General features: G+C 40.4%; 1 protein-coding gene across 3 annotated transcripts in view; it reads left to right on the top strand.

The window, feature by feature from the left end:
* LOC116945297 (pleckstrin homology domain-containing family M member 1-like) overlaps nt 1–18,796 on the top strand; it is a 70,712-nt gene that overhangs the window by 44,243 nt on the left and 7,673 nt on the right. For 2 of the 3 annotated variants that reach the window (XM_032959715.2, XM_032959721.2), the window contains exons 9-11: nt 1,481–1,674; nt 7,195–7,258; nt 16,629–16,786. In XM_032959715.2, the coding sequence (XP_032815606.2) occupies nt 1,481–1,674; nt 7,195–7,258; nt 16,629–16,786 (416 nt within the window). The remainder of the gene's footprint in view (nt 1–1,480; nt 1,675–7,194; nt 7,259–16,628; nt 16,787–18,796) is intronic. The other variant, XR_004403229.2, reaches the window with a different exon arrangement.

Genomic DNA, 18,796 nt, shown 5'->3' with positions numbered 1-18,796 from the left:
CTAATCTCATTTGATTTTTCTAATCTTAAAATGTATCCGGCGAGGTGGCACTGTGGTTACAGCGCTCGACTCACAATGAGATAGTGATGAGTTCAGATCCCGGTTGAGTGTTGATTCAGCTCACCACTCCTCCAGGGCTAATAAAAACAAGTACCTCTCGTTGGAATCTTCTTTGGTTCTTTCGGTAAAGTCACGTAGAATGAGAATAAAAGAATAAATTGATAAAATAAAATAACATAACACAATAATATTCTCACGACGTTTCGGCCACAACACAAGCGGCCTTCATCATTTATTATTTTATTCTCATTCTACGTGACTTTACCGAAAGAACCAAAGAAGATGAATCATTGCAATCACGAAAGCTTTAAATCGAAACTCTTGTTTGGAAGTCAATAGATTTATCTCTGGCATAGGAATGTGTAATTTCCTTTGGTGGCTCCATGCCGACATTAGATATTGATTCTGCCCATGCTCATTTGAGCAGGAAAATTTTGACTTTAAAAAGTGAAAACATTGTAAAAATTGACCCTGAGGATAAAAATATATTATTTAATCTGCAAAAACTTTACGTACATGGTTTCAAAACATATTGCAGAAATAATTATACAATAGCCGATAAGTGGTAGGTTTCAGAATTAAAAGTTTGATCTCAAAACTTTTTTCTTAATGTAAATGAAAGATAATAAATTGACAACATTCACATCAAAGCCAAGCCAAAGTGTCTCCATGCCCAAACCAGCAATGAGATGTTGCTCATAGCTATTGCCTAGGCCTGAGCCAACAGTGGAAGTGTCTCTTTATGATGGTAGTGGCCAGTTTTTCCATATAATAACCACTGCTGACTTCCCGTGAAATGGTATGCCTTTTTTTTTACCTGAAGGGATGATAAGTAGTGTCGACCCCCTTCTGGCATTTGATGTCACAACCTTCTGATTGTGAGCTACGCACCCTAACTACAACTTACAATACAACTTCGTCTAATTAATCCAAATAAACCACATATATCAAACTGCGTAATTGATTAAAGTAGATGTAATGTGAATATAATAACATTTGCAAATCTTTGACGCATGTATGCAAAGCTATACCCCATTTAATTAAAGCCCTGTACTCATCGGTTAAAATACAGGCACTGAGTGAGTGGTGCGTTTATTTTAATGTAAACACTCCTGTGAGAGGTCTCGCATCTCGATGGCTATGGTGCAGCATCAATCACCCTCCTGTCTCGGCACCCAGATGTCATGGATCGACTACCTCTGTATTTCCCTTCATCTCCAGTAGCCTTACATCGAGTTAGCATTCGTCCCCTTCAGTGTTATATGCTGTCATTCTGAGCAGTGCAATTAGATACAACCAGTGGTTTCATTTTCATAATTCCGGGTAGACCTCTCACCACAGCGATACCCATGCCTACAAAAGCACTTGTACAGTACACTCACATGTGCCCCTGCGCTTGTTTGATCCTGTGAATGCGCAGGTGGCAAAGCAGGCCAAGGAGTTCTTGGAATACATAGCGGAGGAGCCACTGCTGGACGTGAGCGAGGTGAACCCTAAGCTCTATAAGCATGTGGCTGAGCTGGCATCCTTGCGAACCATGAGACAGCAACTCAAGTCACTGCGGGCCTACCTCTTCACCTGCCGCTCCATCGTAGCAGACGAGCTCAGGCGAAGGTCAGGGGCACTCCACAACCCACTCGTACAAAATTCACCTTCATCCGGCACTCTTAGCATCAAGGGTGTGGTGGAACCATGTGTCTAATCCTTTGCCTTGGATCACAGATGGTGAAAATCCCCCGCTGGGCAGAGAGGTAGTCATGAGATAAGTAAAGAAAGATGATTCCTGGCCTATCTTTCCAGGCCATTGATTGTTTTCTCCTTATGTATACATTTCTTCAGGCACTCTGGTTTCTTCCAGCATGCCAAACATTCATTAAAACACACATTTGAAAAAGGGCCCTGTGCGGAACCATCATAAAAGGCTTTAGATTCAATTGGGCTTTCTGAGATAAGTAATTTAAATTATTGTAAATATAATTCGTATAATCAATAACCCATGGTCACTAAGGACTCAAAATCAGAAAGTTGCGAGTTCAAATCTAAATTATGGCTTGACTCAGCCCACAGTGATCCTTCCAGGGTCAAAAAAATTGTTCCACATTATGGGAAATCAACAGAATATGGAATTTCCACCACTGACTCGGCTGTCAGCAGACATGAGTGCCACCCCACTGCTTGTTTTTAGCAGGTTTACACTGACTGACACAACTGCCTTTGTTTTAATGTTAATACATCTTTCAAGTCGCATAAATCAGAGCAGCTCCCTGCTCAAACAAGCTTGGGGCAGTGCTCATCTCCCTTGGTAAACCTGAGCCAGTGGTGTGAATTCCACATTTGAAGCTGTAGTAGGAATCAATCTTCACAGGACAACCACTAGTAATTTTAAACAGCGTGATACTAAATTTTGATTTAAAGCTTTCGTGACTGCAGTAATTCATATTCTTAGTTCTTTCGGTAAAGTCACGTTGAAGGGAAACAACAAAATAATAAAATATATTGTTTTATATATGTGACTTTACTGAAAGAACTAAGAATATAGCGTGATACTATTTTACGTGCTGCAGTTGAACTTGTAGTGTTATATTAAATGAACTCTCCTTGTGTTCAACCAGCCTTACGTGTGTTCATTTGCCAATGTATTCATCGGGGTTTTGAAATCACAGTTGCATAGATACATTTTACCTTGTTTATCATCACGAGCACAATCCCTCAGATTAATTTAGTATCGTCATAGTTAATAAAGGTAAAGTATCTCCCTACTCAGTTGAACTTGGGTGGCACTAAATCTCCATCGGCTATGTTGAGACAGTGGTATACATTCCACATAACTCATGGCAGTAGCCAGTCTTTCCATAGGATGACCAATGTTAATTCTGCACAGTTAGATAATGGGCTGAATCATTAATCATCTGTCCAGGATTTGAACTTCCTACCCTTTTGACTGTTATTATCGGTGTTTTAGCCACAGGTCCAGACCCTATTGGACCTTGAGTGTTAAATGCAAAGTAATAAAATGTAATATTATTTCAAACATCCCAATGCAGCATCTTTTGCAACAATCTTTAGACCCCACGAGGCTTTTTTTCTATAAATGAACTGTATGACGGGACCCCGAGGCCCCGAATAAACGGGAGTCAAAATCGTAATAAATATATTTGTTTTTGGCGACTCTGTCCCACCGCGACCCACCTGGCGCGGATCATTCTGTTGTCATGTCGTCCAAGCGCAGCGAGGACGAATACGCAGAAGAGCTGAATAAGCGAATGCACTCCATGCTCGGGTATGGGCAGGATCATAAGTCTGATCCAAAGCTGCTCAAACTGCCTAAATTACTTGAGTCATTTATTTGTCATTACAGGATGCATAATACAGTTAAACTGCTCTCTTATCTTCATTATTATTTGTGACCTACCAATGTCTGCAGCCAGGATCAAACGATGACAATCCTATTACCTGCAGATGTTTAACAGATGAGATTCCTTCTGTTTAATAATACTTCCCTTGTCCGTTTGCATCTGTGCAGATAGTTTTTTTTTTGCGGTTAAGCCATAGTCCCCACATACCGCTCGTATCAATGCGGATAAGAGGAGCGGCGACCCACTACACTGTAGAGTAACATTGGTATAAATGCTTGTTACAATATGAACAGCGCATTGAAAACGCTTACTATTTTACGTACCGTTTACAAAGTGGTGTTCACAAATCCACACTGAGAAACACGATGATTGACAGAAGGGTGTAAATAATTTTTTCGAAAGTGTATTTAAATAGAGGTACTGCAGGTAAGTAGTTTTCAGTTTTAATGGCGTAGTTTAACAAGACAACACTTGCCACCATCCTTCAAACCCATCGGTGAAAAAGAGCAAAGATTTTGTTTACATTATGATATGTTTATGCGAGAGCCGGGGGCCTATGGGACCCCGGTGTCCCGCCATGAGGTTCAAATTAAGAACTACATTTTTTATTTTAATATATGGCATAGTTGGAATTGTACTTCATTTTAGGCTTTTGCATAAGTACCTGAAACCTTGTGTTTCGGAGTGGGGTGCTGTTGGCTCCTTACTTTGATCACATTACACACTCACTCTGTGTATTAATACGGTCATGAATGCCTGCCTTGTGCCCTCAACTACAGCCATGTATCACGTGTACCAGAGGCTGGAGGGACTTTCTGTGATGAGCCTTGTGTGACTGTGTCTTTACCCCCATTCATTACACAAGATGGGAGTTTTGTTTCCCACCGGCTCAAACAATATTCCCTGGAAAAGTAGCAATAATACGAGTCATTTATTTGCCCAGAAAAGCCTTACCGAGTGTGTTTTGTAGACGTTTCCTGATTAAATTGTTTGAATTTGAACATTCTTGTAAGTATGTTTGGGAGAAAACTGGAGTACGTACAGAAAATCGACAGACGCGAGGTGATGACACAAAGTCCAAACGGGTATAGCAACAACATGCTTGCTGAACTGATTTTTTACCATCCACCAACCTCTCTTCTAGAGCACTGGATTATCGGCATGTGCCACCATGCCTGGAATACATGTATATGTCACCATGCCTGCAAATCCACATTTGTATGTATGTTGAACTTTTTTCGCACCGTACATAGCCAACCGCGCTAATCGGAGGTGTGAAAAAGACATTTAAGACAGAGGGACAACATAACCATGTCACTGCATTTGGCAAGGCCTGCTATATCCCTGAGTGCAATGCAGAGGCAGCAGCAGCCATAAGCCCTCAGCCCCCCTTAGCCAGGTCACACTTCCTGCAGTGATAATGTAATCTAACCCATGTTTCTGCTAAGCCTCTAACCATGCAGACACAAGGAGCCGTGATTGCTATTGTGTTTACTAATGTGCCTTCCTGTTCATTCACACCTGTTTAGCGCTGCAGAATAGGGGACAGTTCTTTTAAACAGGATGTTTTGTTTGAAGGGCCTTAATCCTGTGACACTTGTTTTGCTTCTAGGTGTGTCTGGACACACGCAGTCTCGCTTGCGTAACGACAGAAGTGCGTGTCCCATTGGAAAGACACGTTCTTTTTTCAATCATATTCACCACATCCTATTTTAGGCTGTCTCAAACTTGTGGAAAATATTGTCGATGTGTCTGATTAAAGCCAGCAGTACCAAAACATAAACATACACTTTGCATCGGTATGTTATTGTGAATGGCCTTATCTGTTCTTATCCGCCCGGGATACGCTGTGGTTAGAGCACGCAACTGAAAAGTGAGAGGTCATAAGTTGAAATCCCAATCGAGGATTTCAAGGTCCCTCCGGGGTGGGTAAATTTTCACAACTTTTTTTTTTAGAAGTTAACATTGTCCTATTCATATACTAGTTCCTGCCATAGGAAGTAGAACACCAGCCTATGCTCACTTGAGTATAGAGACACCTTGTGCCCAATTCATGCGTTGCCCAATTACAAAAAAACAATTGTTGATATTTTCATTTCCAACAATGAGGCACATTTCCAAAGTAATGCATTTTTACCTTTTCATCCAGATGTGAATCTGGCCGTTTGACTTTTGATGTAACCTATTTAATACAGCATTCCAAAATATTTGATTATCTGTTATTTTATCCCCCGTTTTCCTTGTAACAGAGATTAGTCTGGAATGGGTTTTCACATGGGTGAAATGAAAATATATGTAAATGGCAATACACTTTGTTTCTTAATCTCTGACTGTTGCATTTTCTTAATGAGCAGCAAAGTCTCATTTAATTGAATTCTCCTTTAGACTCACTGCTGTATGAAATGCAATTTTCCGCTATTAGATTTGCTGGTGAAAATGGGCAGCATTGCCTATTAAGGACCCTGATAGCACAGCTAATACACACTGGGATGTCACTGCTTATTAGACCTTTGTAAACAGTGCCTTCAAGTTGCAGCCTAGACAAAATCCCCCAAGACATCAGCCCTAATACCATTGTGATGAACATACCAAAATAATGCCAGGGAGATGTCTTGTGGGTATTCATAAACTATGATAAACACCAATGATAAAGATAAAACACTCAAATTATTCAATTACAGTAATCCAGTGGGATTGGCAGTACGTGGGGTAGTTCAAATTCTGGCGGTGCGTAAACTTGTAAGGATGCTGATGGATGACAATGTAGTTTAGAAAAGGCGCAAGTTCTGACCTGCAATAGCATTGGTTTACATAAAAACTGGGGTTGATGTGAAAATATTTTAAACTCCCAAGCCTGAAAATAACTGAGGTTCTGTGAGGCGTGCCAGGATACTTAAACATAATTCATAATATTATCTCAACAAGCATATTTAGATCATGATAACTCATGTAATATGGCCAGGTAGCACCGTGATAATGCTCGACTTACAATTGAAAGGTCATGGGCTCATGTCCTGGTTCGTAGAACAACTCAACCCACAATTCCTCTTGGATTGATAAAATGAATACCACTAGAAGGTAAAATTTATACCATCGGCTCATGATGGCCAACTGAGATTGGCACCACCCAATGCTCATTTGAGCAGGAAAACACTTGGACTTGAATGTCAAATCTACTCAATTCTGGGGTTAATTAATGCCCCAATCTACACAAACTTGAAATAAATGTGAAACAATTATACAGTCATAACTAAAATTAGTTAATAAAAGTCCAGTATGATCTTACTTTACAAAACAAGCAAATGCTACTTTGAATTGGTATCATGGTTTTAGGCTAAAATCCTAAATCTTCTTTTGATTGATATTCTAATAATAAAGACTATTCCACAATGTGTGTCACTTTATCATTAACATCATATTTGTAAAGTAGAAAAATGTTTGATACATTGAGAAGGCGTAGAAAACAGCTTCAAGACAATGCTGAAATTGAGCGATTTAGCCAGGTGGCGCTGTAGAGTGCCACAAAGTATTAGTCTTTTCATTGGCCCTGGAGGTATGACGGCCTGAGTTGACACAAAACCAGGATTTGTACTAGCAACCTTCTGATTGTGATTTGAGTGCTCTGAACACAATGCCATTGGGTCAGCTGGACTGTCTAAAATTATCGTGCAACTCATTTCATCATTTATCATCACACAATCATTTCTCGGTAGAATATCAGTCATGAGTCAAGAATGAGTCGGGGTATTCATTCACATGTGAAATTCTCTGTTCCCAGGGTTTTGCCGAGGGAGTATCTGCTGGCGCACATGCACCTGTACTCCATCACAGACCTCCAACAGGTAATGACAACCACCTTTTCCTCTCCACAATGAAATGTACAGGTGCCCACTTTAATGTCACTGCTGCGAAGTGTACAAGAGGTTTACAGACCCTAAAGGGCGTCTTTAACAACCCACCCCCCCCCTATTAATACATTTGAAAAGTATCACAAGTGCGATGAGCCACTCGTTAATAGAATCAAATGTGTGTACCATTAAGTATTGAACTGCATTGGTGCTTGTCCGATTGAGAAATGTGCCCTCATCGTGCAAATGTGAAATTTCCACCGTTGCCCTGGTCACCAATGAATACGAGCCACCACCCCAAGCTCATTTATATAGACAGAACGTCTCCGCTTTTACATTTTAATTGGTTTTAACCTCCTTTTTATGCAGCTTTTCACTTTTAAATTGGTCTATTTGTTGACTTAAAATGTAACGTCATGTTGTCACTATTTCAATAGATTTCGTTTCCACGATTATCTATTAATTTTAGTTTTATTCAGATCGACTTGATTAAAATATCCTAAGAGCAATATGCTCCCTCCAGCTCTTAAGTCAGCCATTATCGGTATGGCTGCCTTTTACCCCTGTGCCAAAGAAGTGATATTTCTGTCGAGTTATGCTGTTGCCTATTATATATTTTTTCAGTTATAATGCTTTATGATTAGTATGGTTGGCTAAATATGGTGCGAAAGAAGTTCAACATACATACATACATGAGGAGGTTATAGTCTGATACGTTTTTCAAGTGCTATCCCACACCAATTTCTCCTCGTTTACATTTGGGATTAGATTGTTTCTAAGTGAATGTCCTCCGAGGTAAATGGAGGAGATTAACAAATGTAAATCTTAAAATGCTTTCAAATTAAATTGGCCGTGGATTGGACTTAATCCACCAGCGGCGGTTTTAGCGTTAATGGTGTCAATATTTGAACAAAGGCTGCCAGGGCAAAGGAGCTTAAGGAGTAAATGCACGGTTTTTACCAAGTTGATTTTAGCACCATTCAAAGGGAGCACATTGATTAGCCCACTCAAACTAAAAGCCTTGTTTCTTCCACCCGATTGGTGCGGTTATTCTCTAAGTACACACAGAGTCTTTTTTTTAGGCTCTGCACTCAGAAAATTCACTTGATGTGTAGTAGCAGCAGCTACAGAGCCCCAGTCAACCAGGAAACAAAGTTCACCCATTTCCAATGTTGTCATCCGTAACAGCAAACACATGCAACGTCTTATTGTTTGTTGAAAGTGGAAGTAAAATACATGCATAGGTGTTTGAAAGAGCAAGCCCGTGTTTTATAACGTCAGTTTTTTACAGTTGTATTATCTTATTTCCCCAAATCTAATTGTGCTATTGGCATTTTTGCATGAGACAAGAATCAAATTGTAGATCGCACAGGGCAGTGTGTCAGAAGAGCCTACGAAAGAGGTATTTCTCGAATCCTAAGCATTGATTTTTACACAGTAGGAAGTGCACTGTCTCTTACACGTTTGCTCTGACATCGCCACATGTATTTATATTGAACTTCTTTCATACCTTACGTAGCCAACCTATATTCTAAGTGATGGAATTTAGCAAAAGTGCATAATCAACTTTAACATGATGCTAAATGTAAGAACCCAGTTGAAATCACAGATAGCTGCTCAGATTCAAACCCAGGATCTCAGCGGTGCCAGCTCAGGACAGATCTATCCAATCACCTCCTATAAAATTCATATTGCAGCTAAATTGTAAAATTGAATTTTCAACCCCACTGTGCTTTCCCCAAATCTAGGTCTTAATTTCGAAAAGACATGGTGCATCTGTATATACACGCATAGCTTTAATTACATTATATAATTATGGTAATTTAAATTAAAATATGATAATAGTGTAAATTATTTACCCAGAAAAGCCTGAGTATTCAAAGCCCACAATTTTGAGCAATTACTCAAAACTGCCATCTCATGACCACCATGTTTAAATCAAATATAAGTTATATAATAAGCATTCAAAACCATTCTTTATTTGTTTCATCAAGATAGTATTTTTCGGTATTAATATTAAATTCCTCTTGAAAAAAAAACATCTCAAGTAATCCTACATTTGAACAGATGCATACAATTGACAACTGTAATCAGCACTTTGGATGTCAGCTTGGCGGGCCACAGAGATAATTTTGCAACCCTGGATCAGCTGATGAAATATATATATCAGCAACATCAATTCTTGCAGGGTTTTTCAGAACATAGTAGTTAATAGCACAAAATATGTGGGTAACATGCTGGTATAGCTTGCAACTTGCGTGGTAATTTTACTGTCTATATGTTTGTGATTTGTAGAATTTTAATACAGATACCTGCGATGTGGCTAGAACTTTTGACGTGATTGGTTTGAGCAATGACGGCATTGATTTGAGCAATGACGGCAGTGATTCGCAGGTTACAGGGAACCCATCTGACTCGATCTTCCAATTAATCTTGAGCCTGAAGTTCTCCAATTGGGACTGCGGGACAAACAAGAGCAAGCCATATCATGCATGCTATTATGTGATAGCAACATCATGCGGATGTTGTGTACTGCACACCTTTAACCAGAATTTAATGGGCAGATGCCACCAACATGTATGTATGTATATTGAACTTATATAATATATTAATTGGGTATTCACCAAGCCATTTTCAGAAATAAATCGGCTCTAGCCAAGCGTACTCTTTGGTTCTATTGGGTAAAGTCACGTAGGTGAAAATAAAATAACAAAAAATCACGACGTTTCGGCCACAACACAAGCGGCCTTCATCAGGTGAAGGGACGAGACTGTCTGGAGGATATAAGGAAGCCATCAGCGCTGTCCTCCGGACAGTCTCGTCCCTTCACCTGATGTAGGCCGCTTGTGTTGTGGCCGAAACGTCGTGATTTTTTGTTATTTTATTTTCACCTACGTGACTTTACCCAATAGAACCAAAGAGTATGGATCCTAGCAGTCACGAAAGCTTTAAATCTAGAATTCTAGCCAAGCGCTCTGAGCTTGCATTAAAGCACCCCCCGGCATCTATGCTGGCAGAATGCGCTGTCTGACAAATAAGTGGGGACAGCCCTGCATGGATGAGCCCAGAACAAGCACTGGGTCATTTCTTTATAACACTTTGCAAATTTTGCTGCTCACACATCCCAACTGAAGCTTGCACAGCAGAAAGAAGTATGAAAAAGAAAGGGACTGTGCACAACATTAATCTTCAGCTTGTCCAAACAAAATAGTGGAATGTGATTGAGATGGATGTGCACTTTGGCTGATGTTCCATAGTAAATTCCACAACAACAACCAACAGTCAAGTTGAAAATAAAAATAATCAATATATCTCAATGGGTTTGTTTAGTTGACAACATTCATTCGTATTTAACCCTTTGACTAATGGGACTTCCAGATGAGTACTGAACTGATAGCATACCGTGACATCCAATTAAAATCCAGAATTCAAGCTCGGCTGCTGGTGCATATTTGTATTTAAATGGCTTGTAGTCATCGAACAAAGACGGTTAACGCAGTGCGCGCTTTCAGATGCACTGCTATGGCCGTCTGGAATGCACATCCTTCCGATATAAGGAAGCCACCAGTGCTATGCAGTTTTAAATCTAGATTGAAAACGAATTTCTTGAATTGCTTTTTGTGTTCAGTTTGTCATTCCTCGCACCTCCGATTAGCACGGTTGGCTACACAAACATCCTTTGCATGTTCCTTTTCAAAATTGCTCTCGTTTACTGATGCACCACAAACACATCAAGCGGGTTATTGTCCAATTTAAGACGGAGGTAAAATTGGGTTACTGTTAACAATCCTTGAATATTTGAAAGCGCATTCTATGTTGCGTGTGTTAACCAGCACTCAAATGGAACTGGATTTTCTGGTAATACTGCTCATGTGCAGTGGCCAGAAAGGGCCGATGAGCAGCCTTTGTGCTGTCCTGACTAATCCCTCGGTGAGAATTACTTGGAAATGGTTATGTTTTGGGAAAACCAAGAACCCTTGACTTCAAAGAACTTCGATATGCACAGCTATAGTGAGTGTGTAAAACGGTTTTGAAAGTTGTTTTTGTTTAAACTCTAATGATCATAACCTATGGTATATTTGTAACCAAAGATCCTTGACTTCAAAGGACTTGTATACATGACGTTCTGTCTAGTATTTAAAAATGTATGCGATAAAAGTTTGTTTTAGTAAATATCGTCATGATTGTCACTCATTTTTAAACAGGTAAGTTTTTTTATACTGTGCCATTATTTTGAAGGAGACCAGGAATAATACAATTCAGAATTTGGAACAGAGTTTTTTGGAAAGATACTCTTGTGTCGATGGGAAAGAGGAAAAGCGTGTAATTGTATGCCTGGTATGAAATTCGCAAACTTTGAAGGTAATATGGCTATTAAAAATGTGTAAACACAAAAACAAGAAAAGTAATTACATACACAAAAACATCAAAGTAGAATTTCCTCCACACTCAAATGTTCCCCCATGCTCAAATGATCTGCTCATCCTTGTTGGTGGTCTTGAGCAATTGGCGGAAATTTCGTATTATTATGGCGGGACTCGGTTAACCAATTATACAACCGCTGATGATTTCATATCACATGGCGCAGCTTACCGACGATAATAATCTCCATCACCACCTCCAAGTAGGATGGGTAATTATAGTAACCATGACTCAAAATAGTATCTCATGTCTTGGCAAATTAGCGTTGAAGGGCCACGCACTGAGTTTATTAGGAGAACAAAAGGATTACCATTGACATTGCTTCACTCTTGAGATTAACGGTTGCTGAAGTATAGAAGATTGGTATAAGTAGGTTTGCCTCAATATCACTTTTCACGATACAATATACAATTTTCTGATATGGCGTTTATCACTAACTTTCCCATAACTTCGTAATTGTACTTGACATGTTTATTTTATCATTGTGCCCTTTGCTATGCTTCCAGTACAAATTAAGTTTAAATAGCTATCAATAACTATTTACATTCAGTTATTGAATGTTATTTCATAAATGTATTTTTTTTCAGGAAATAAAATATGAAATATAAAGTAACAGTAATCATCATATGACTATACTTTGAAAAGGCGAAAATGCTACATTTTACTATGTATCATAAAATCCCCATGTCGCAACAAGCCAAAGTCTAAGGGCATATTTAGGATTCAGACTATGGCATTTCTTTATGATTTTTAGAATTCATTATTAACTCCTGCATCTTATCAAACTAAAGCCATTTAGGATTTTTAGGGCTTCCTGTTTTTAACCAGGGCTGAGAGCCAGATTAAGGCACCTTCGGGATTCTTATGGGTCAGTGGTATTGCCAAAGACTCAGGAAACCAATTTAAAGTGGCAAAGCCACAGGTAACCAGTTATTTGCTTATGACAGCCATGCCCTCTCATTATATGTGAGCCGCCAAGCCTTAGCATAGCAGTCATTCGGGCCCATGTCAGAGTTGCACGTGTGGCCCTGCCTGCCGTACAGTTCTTTGTTGTGAAAGCTGACCTTTTAATTGCAAATCCGGCAGAAAAAAACCAACACAGTTTATTAAACAGCTCTTGTCCCTCAGTTACAGTGCCATGCGGGCTCTTGTCGCTGCCTTCCGGCCGATAAAGACAGCAGCAGTGCCGTGACGGGCTCGCTTGCACAGGTGCTTAGGCAGTTGTATGCGCCACTGCTCTAAAGTATGGATGGCGGCAATGATAGATACAGGAGGTTGGCCTTACCACCGTTCATGGATTTTGAGGCAAGTACAGTGATTCTGACCTAAATGCATCCCCAACTGCCTGTTGTAATCCGTTGATCTGCTACAGAGTCACCGGTTATGTTCCTCCCCACATCATAGCATAACATGGGAATTAGCTCACAGTGCTGTGTACTGTCGTGTTTTTTTAATTAGCGCAGACATTGTTTGACGGCATAAGCTCCAGTTATAAGCACTCTCTGCCTAACTGCATACCGACGACCATGTCTCAAACCCACGAAGGTGAACAAAGTTGACTTAATAGATAGATATCCATACATAATATGCATTTTTTTTATAAAAAATCACTCTTGAGCTGGGCAGGGGTGATTGGGACAGCCTACACGTTTCATGACAGGCGTAACCATTTAAGTCCATTCCAAACTCGTGCTAGCTCATTTTTCTTTCCATCTCTGCTGGGAAGCTGAAGCAGGCGTAAGGAAACTTGATGAGGACTCGCCATTGAAGCATGTCATCGTTCAATTTTTTTTTTACACTAAAACAACACGCTCCCATGTTCGTGACTGGTTAAGCGTTTGGTAAATGGAGCTGAGGAAAATTCCAGTAGATGAATGACATCTGATTTCAGCTTACCGCTTGTTTTTAAAAGCCATGGTCACAGCAATTTCAGTGACCCTCCACACCGTTAATTAAAATATAAACGTGACAAGGGTTGAGTACACGCAATGCTGGGTGAACTGTGTGCCCATGGCTGTTCTTATTGCATGGGGACCAGTCGAAACTATAGGAACATGTAATTGTAATCACTGACTCAGTGTTGCCAATAAAGATGAGCCCTGCACCATTACTCTTTTGGTTATTTTATTTAAATTTGTATAATTTTTTTAGTCTAAGCCTTTTGGTGCCACCAGCTGCTATTTTGATAACAGTATTGCCATGCTGTAAGAGCTGTTAACATGGAACTTATGTGGAGCACTTCATGAAGCGGATAGCACAACATGAAGTAGTGGTATACGGAAATGTGTGTTGGTATGCGTCTTCGCTGCTCGAGGTGAAGTTTGAGAACTGGTAGGTTGCACTGAAATCCTGAATTATTTTGTCTGTTGTAATTATTTCGTCTTTCATTATCTCAAATTCAAGGATATGCATTATTTCACAGTTAAACAATTAACATTAATATGTAAAGTGCTTCCTTCCTTAATCAATCCATCGACACAAGCTACCACATCAAAGCAGCCCTTATTAGCTTTTGTCATGCCAAAGCATTGATTGTTCTGTTTGGGTTGTCCTGTTTACAATTCTCATTTTGTAATTATATTCCATTTCCCAAGCTTTGGTTAGAGTGCTCGACTCACATTTAACATCCCCACAAAACGGATGGACACAAGGGTTTGTGTTGGTAGGTGTGTTAGATAGGGGGTCAGCTTAATCCATCACCCCTCTGGGGTTGATTTAAATGAGTAGAATTTTATGAGGAATTAATGGTGGTCACCCTCTGCAGAGACTGACTCCTGTCATGGCAATGTGGAATTTTCACTTTAGCTCAAGATTGCCAATAGAGATGAGTAACACAAAACGCTGAATTTAACACTGATACACTTTGACTTGGCTTGCAAATCTGAGACATCTGCTTTGTGGAGATTTAGCAGCAGATTTTTTAGTGCCATCACCACTGGCTTTATTCTTTGCCGAGTCTGTGGTTATTGTGGAAAAAGTATGAGGTTATTACCAGTGATCATGGCTCTACTGTGGGTTTGTTTGGTGCCTTATTACCAAACAATTTGACTGCCTTCTACCTGATTTCAAAGTTAACATGTGTTGCTTAGCTTAAGGTACCACCCCTTAGCTATCAACAGTTTGAGATTAGGCCCTATGTGATGGCAAGCTATACAGGTTCAACTCGGGATGGTAAAACGTTGCATTTTGAACATTGACTCCTTCCCAAAGGTTCTGTGGTTCTTGGAATTTTTTTAAAGTTTTCCAGGTGTACATTTCAATGATTAGTGTTTGACAGCTATGTTCAATGTCCGTTTCATGGTTTTCACTTGAAAACATTGTACGGTCAGCTAAAGTAGCATTTGGGCTAGCTTGCTGATCAGTAAGCGAACTAAGTCGTTACTTATCTAGGAAAGCCTCACTGAGATTCAAGACACTTTTTGAATCGGGAGTTGGTTTGGTATTTTTGGGCAACTTATTAAATCATGTGTCGCATGTGTGATGCATGAATTTGCCAGAGGAAAAAAACTGTTATGTTTGGGGGGGGGGGTAAGAGTAAAAAAAAACACATACAAGTAGGTCAGATGTCTCATGCACATCATGGTCCTTATACAATCCATAACCTCTTGTCCAAAGCACCGGAGTGCAGGATCGCACCATCATGCCTGTGTCACTGCCCAATTAAAATATTTCCACAATGATGGCAAGAGGGGTAGACGGCAGACTCGGCAATGGCGCAATCCTTTTGTGATACTGGCCCCTACCATAGAAATGTGGACTTCCACTCATGGAAAAGGCCACCAAGAAGTATGAGCTTGAAGACACTTTGACACGACTTTGAATGGAGTAAATTGTGACAGGGTTGTTTTCATTTTGTTGTGAACGAGCAGATGTTTCAAAATGTGGCTGAAAATGAGATATGTTGCTTGTTCAGTACAGTAGTTTGCATGCCTTTTTGGACCAATTATACATTCTCATTTATCGCTCAACGCCATGTTCACTTGTCACATAAATGGCATGTTTGGCAATTGTTGACGAGATCTTTTTACAGTTTTCTATACAGTAATCCCCTGAACTAATATATTGTCTCTAAAGTTTATAAAGGTGTATGTACATGTGCACATGTAAAGCCCTTATTTCAGTCTGTTGTGGATGAGGACCATCAGCACACCATTCAGGTCGTGGAGGTTATTTCACCATACTTCACCAAACTGGTCAGTGCTGGTTGATGAAGGTGTGGGGAGCATAGACAAGTGAGCACAGGGCAATGCAATGCATTTTGCCGCACTGCCCTCTGCTGGCCACCATACAGACATGCACCACTATGACAACCTGTTATGCATGGTGGTCACCCATCCAAGCACAATACATGCTCAAAATCCTCCTTGGCATTCGAAATTTGATGAGTATTAGATTATTTTTTGATAGGTTATACATGTCTATATTATGCCATAAGTAACATTGGCCAGTGTTTATCTTCGTTGGTGGCCCAAAGCCAATGGTGAAAATTTATTATGTTTATTTTCGTTTTCGCAAAAGATGACCTAGATGATTGCAGTTACATTTAAAAAGTTAATGCTTATGTAATTATATTTATTTGCTCGCATGTACAACTTGGCATATGACATTGCACACAATTGCCAGCCCATGCTAATGATTATGAGTCAGCAAAGCAAAGTTTAATATATGGTTGCCAAAATCAACCAGTTTTTGTTTCACCTGTTTTCACCACCACCTAAGCATCCAGTGTCTCCTTATCAGCAGATAATGTGTGTAAGCTAATTTACAAATGAATCGATGATCCCTTTTTTGCATTTGAATGGAGATAGATCAGCTGACATGGGAAAGTGGACACTGGGCGGAACGTGGGTCAGTGGAGGTCGCAAGAAATAGCCGTGCCGTGTTTCTTTTTGTCTTCACGTTTCGCTTGCGGCCTTGCTTAACACAAAGCTGCACTCCTCAGGTCATCGATGGTCGGTTCGCCCCATTCCTCGCCAAGACCATCAAGTTTGCGTCCGACCACGTCTACTCCTGTGGCCTCTGCAGCCAGAAGGGCTTCATCTGTGAAATCTGCAACAGCTCTGAAATCATCTACCCCTTCGAGGTGTCTTCTACCATTCGGTGGGTATAGCTCTGACGCTGCTAATTTGCTGAACCTGGATCTGAATATACAATTTTTGTAATGTGTTACAAGCTAGCCAGTTTTGAATCACAGTCCCTGCGAAGTGCGCGGCTTTATCCCCTCACATCTGTCCAGTGGCTCTGTACATCACCGTATTGTGAGTCTGGCAGATATTCAATGTCATAGGGAAATTTAAGCGTGTTTAATTTTACATGAATGTAGTGTTGTGTCTTCACTGTCATCTTTAGCCTAAAATATCCATATTTAGTGTGGTGTGGTAACCATTACCAAACAGGAGACTAAGGCTGCTAGAAGTGATACTGGATACATTTTGCACAATTATGCAGTTTAAATGTTATTAGGTGCTCGTTAACAATGCTTGGAACAAAAATCAGTAGAAATCTTGACTTAAAGCTTTCGTGACTGCAGGAATTCATATTCTTGGGTCTTGTGGTAAAGTCACGTAGATAGGTTCAAATAAAATAACAAAAACTACGACGTTTCGATCGCAACACAAGCAATCGTCCTGATGACGATTGCTTGTTTTTTGTTATTTTTGTTATTCGATTTGAACTTATCTACGTGACTTTACCGAAAGACCCAAGAATATAAAAAAAAATCACTAGGTAGCAAATATCTATTATTTTCTGCTCTTGTCAGTTTTTATTCTCCATTTCTACTGAAGTCATGTGTATGGTTGGGCGTATGTGTATATGAGTACGTATGTACAGGTCAGTGACGCAGTGGCTCGTACTGCGATCACAGCATCCTGCATTTTACCCTTTGCGCTTCAGTGGCAATTGGGCCAGCCCTAGGTTGACTCAGCCTTAAATGAGTGACTGGTACTGTGTGTTAACATCAGCAACATCGAGACAAAGCCAATATATTGAGATATTGATTTAATTGCTATGATGGTATCCTGGTAACCAATGTGTGCTATCTGCTATAAAGTGACATTATAGACTGCAGATCAGATTTGTTTTTATTATTAAAGTAGATGAAACTGTACTTAGAGAACATTCACATTCAGAAGGCCTAAGTTAAGCTCCCCATCAAGTTTTGACTCAGACCATCATCCCTTTGTGGGCAATACAAAGTGTACCAGGTAGAACATGTTCATTTCTGTCCTTCCAGAGAGACTGGCCTCTACCATATTAATGTGGAATTGCCACCACTAGCTTATGGCCATCATTTGAGATAATCAAGGGTATCGTTTTGACTTTTAAAAAACAATAATAATAGCCATCCTAATATAACATAAGGCCTAGGAGACTGTGTAATTCAATGGACTCTAACCTGGTTAAATAAAGGAGACGAATAAATCAATGCTTGCCTGAATGCTGCCCATGTTTTGGGAGTGCTCTTTTGAATTTGGCACCATTGTGTGAACAACCATTAGGCTAAGACCCGTTGCTAACTACCACAATAACAAGGCAAAACAAAGGCTATTGTGTGGTCCTACAAGCCTTGGCGTAGGTGGCCAATTCCTTCTCTCCCTCGTTCTGTCACCCCCTTTCTCCCTCCTCCCCCACACTCGCCCGTTTGTTTGCACGACCCCATCTGGTCATGCCGGTTGGCATTGGCAAGAAGAAAGTGACCCAATGTGAACAGAGAATTCAGGACTGAACCAGTGGAAATGGTTCAACAAATTCCATGCAGGGAAAACATAGTCCTAACTTCTTAAGGGTACGTGTGTGTTTGTCAATGCATGTGTGTGTGTCTTGTGTGTGTGTGTATGGGGAGCGGTAGTGTCACGGTTAGCGTGCTGCGCTACGAACCTGGCAACTCTGGTTCGATTCCCGCTCGCGGCCATCACCAGTCACGATTATCTGAACCGATCCTGGGCCTCCCCTAGGTCGACTCAGCCTCAAATGAGTACCTGGTGCGATGTGTAAACATTGCCACTGGGGAGACAAAGGCGGCCGGGCGTGGTGTTGGCCACCCACCCCCTCGTATGCCGTGCCGGCCTTCATAGGTGCTCGCTAACAGCACTTGCCCCTACAGTCTGT

The sequence above is a fragment of the Petromyzon marinus genome, chromosome 2, assembly GCF_048934315.1.
Source record: "Petromyzon marinus isolate PM22_M1 ecotype Great Lakes invasive population chromosome 2, UKy_Petmar_22M1.pri1.0, whole genome shotgun sequence".
Classification (NCBI taxonomy): Eukaryota; Metazoa; Chordata; class Hyperoartia; order Petromyzontiformes; family Petromyzontidae; genus Petromyzon; species Petromyzon marinus.
The sequence above is the reverse complement of the archived record's forward strand: the minus strand, read 5'-3'. Positions and strand labels throughout refer to the sequence as shown.